Source organism: Ranitomeya imitator, chromosome 4, assembly GCF_032444005.1.
Source record: "Ranitomeya imitator isolate aRanImi1 chromosome 4, aRanImi1.pri, whole genome shotgun sequence".
Lineage (NCBI taxonomy): Eukaryota > Metazoa > Chordata > Amphibia > Anura > Dendrobatidae > Ranitomeya > Ranitomeya imitator.
The window spans coordinates 696,606,654-696,609,387 of NC_091285.1; the positions used below are offsets into that span (position 1 = coordinate 696,606,654).

At 37.6% G+C, this 2,734-nt stretch overlaps 1 protein-coding gene across 1 annotated transcript; it reads left to right on the forward strand.

Moving 5' to 3' along the window:
* The first annotated feature begins 1,454 nt into the window (after positions 1-1,454).
* Positions 1,455-2,378, forward strand: LOC138674752 (olfactory receptor 5G3-like). The gene has a single exon (XM_069762568.1). The coding sequence runs from the start codon at positions 1,455-1,457 to the stop codon at positions 2,376-2,378; it is 924 nt and encodes a 307-aa protein (XP_069618669.1).
* The last annotated feature ends 356 nt before the right edge of the window (positions 2,379-2,734 follow it).

The following is a 2,734-nucleotide window of genomic DNA, read 5'->3' on the forward strand; positions in this document are numbered from 1 at the left end:
TATAACATGTTCTGGCTGTAAAACATTTCTATGCAAAAATCATGTGTATTGTTTTTCATGCAAGAATCCGTAAATTTATATGATCATGTAAATATATTCACATTGTAATGTTTATTATCTTTAATTTTTTATCACAAAATGTTTGATTTGATTGTTTTTGTTTTTTTTTTTTTACAAAATATGTGTAGTTTTCTATTTTCGTTTTGCTCATTGGATGGATCTGTTTTTTCAGAATAAAAACAAAAAAAAAAAGATTTCTAGTTCATGTTTCTTTTTTTTTTACTACCAAACATGTTCACAAACAGTCTAGTAAGCAAAAAGTATAAAAAAAATGGAGTTAGAGTGTCTAAAATCAAGGTTTAATAAGCCGGGTCATAGTGACCCAGAACACTACAAGTGTATAGTAAATGCGAACAAAACAGCAGGGTTAAAATGGGCACTGTACATGTTTTCCTGGCCTCCACTCACTGCCGACTATGCTCCCCCATTGACTTGCATTGGGTTTCGTGTTGCGGTCGATCCCCGACTTTTCGCAATAATCGTCCGATTCCACTCGACTCGACTTTTGAGATAGTCGGGTTTCGCGAAACCCGACTTGACCCTAAAAAACTAAAAGTCGCTCAACCCTAGTTCCAACCACCGGGTCTTTGTGCAGCGCAGAAAAGGTGAAAGGATAGACTCTACATGCCTGGTTCCCACCGTGAAGCATGGAAGAGGAGGTGTGATGATGTGAGGGTGCTTTGCTGGTGACACTTTTGGGGATTTATTCAAAATTGAAGGCATACTGAACCAGCATGACTATCAAAGCATCTTGCAGCGGCATGTTATTCCATTCGGTTTGCGTTTAGTTGAACCATCATTTATTTTTCAACAGGACAATGACCCCAAACACACCTCCAGGCTGTGTAAGGGCTATTTGACCAAGAAGGAGTGTGATGGGGTGCTACACAAGATGACCTGGCCTCCAGTCACCAGACCTGAACCCAATCGAGATGGTTTGGGGTGAGCTGGACCGCAGAGTGAAGGCAAAAGGGCCAACAAGTGCTAAGTATCTCTAGGAACTCCTTCAAGATTGTTGGAAGACCATTCCCAGTGACTACCTCTTGAAGCTCATCAAGAGAATGCCAAGAGTGTGCAAAGCAGTCATCAAAGCAAAAGGTGGCTACTTTGAAGAACCTAGAATATAAGACATATTTTCAGTTTTTTCACACTTTTTTGTTAAGTATATAATTCCACATGTGTTAATTCATAATTTTGATGCCTTCAGTGTGAGTTTACAACTTTCATAGTCATGAAAATACAGAAAAATCTTTAAATGAGAAAGTGTGTCCAAACTTTACATCTGTACTGTAGATGATTGTGATCTTTTAATGCTTTCATTATTTACATAATTAACATTCCTACAAGAAAGAGACTTCAATCAGTTTCTCTTGTTTTCAGTGTATTAACTAAAAATGTGCGACGTCAACCAGACTGAAGTCACAGAGTTCCTAATCCTTGGATTTACCGGTCTATATAAATACAAATTTCTGCTCTTCATCCTTTTCTTCTTCTCTTACCTGATAATACTGGCAGGAAACCTCCTTATTATAGTGTTGGTGTCCACCAATCACAATCTCAATTTCCCAATGTTCTTCTTTCTCAAGCATCTAGCTGTAGCCGATATCCTTTCCACTACGACCATTATGCCCATGATGTTAAATATAATTCTATATGACATGAAGGAGGTGCCAGTGAGGATCTGCATCTTCCATCTCCATATGGTCGTCATATTTGGTTTTAGCCAGATTAATCTGCTCACTATAATGTCTTATGATCGGTACTTGGCCATTTGCAGCCCAATGCGCTACAATTCCATAATGCAGCCTCTTGTTTGCTTCAAGATGGTTCTTGGTGCCTGGATTATTAACTTTGTCCTTACCTTTGAGGTGATTTTTGTTTGGCAGCTGGAGTTTTGTGGTAACAACATAATAGACCACTTCTTCTGTGACTTCAGGATACTTCTTGAATTGACTACCTCCGACATTTACCTCTTGACTTTGGCTGACTCTGTAATATCCATCATTGGCGGTGTCATACCTTTCGCTATCATTCTTATCAGCTATTTGAGTATTTTCTTCATCATAATGACCCTTTCATCCACCAGTGGCTTGTTAAAAGCCTTCTCCACATGTGGCTCCCATCTCACCACTGTATGCATCTACTATGGAACTCTCTTCATAATTTACATGCCAACATCCAATGACAAATCATTGAGCGCGGATAAGTTTTTATCTCTGCTGTACATTGTGGTGTCTCCAATGATGAATCCCATCATTTACAGTCTGAGGAATCAGGAGATCAGGAGAGCTCTTCAACAAATGTTTAGAATATGTTGAGGATATACTTAAATGCAGCAGACATATTTATGAGACTATCTTAGCTAATTACTGTATTTCCAGATGGGGAAAGGGAGGAACTATAGATTTGTCTTCTGGATTTTCTTGACAGAATATTCACAATAAATCATGGATGAGAAGATTCAACGACAACATTTTTTTCAGTACTTTTCATATTTTCTTTTTTTTCTTACACAATTCCTCTATAACAATTTTTTTTCTTTTCTTTTTGATCTATGACATCACAAAAAAAACTGACAAGCTGAATCCTTCTAAGTTCTATACATAAAAAAGGGAGAATTAACTGGATAGAAAGGCAAAATGAACAATTGTACACATACAGTGCTGGATAATAT

Coding starts and splice junctions, on each gene's coding strand:
- LOC138674752 (XM_069762568.1), top strand. CDS start 1,455: ATGTGCGACGTCAACCAGACTGAAGTCACAGAGTTCCTAATCCTTGGA.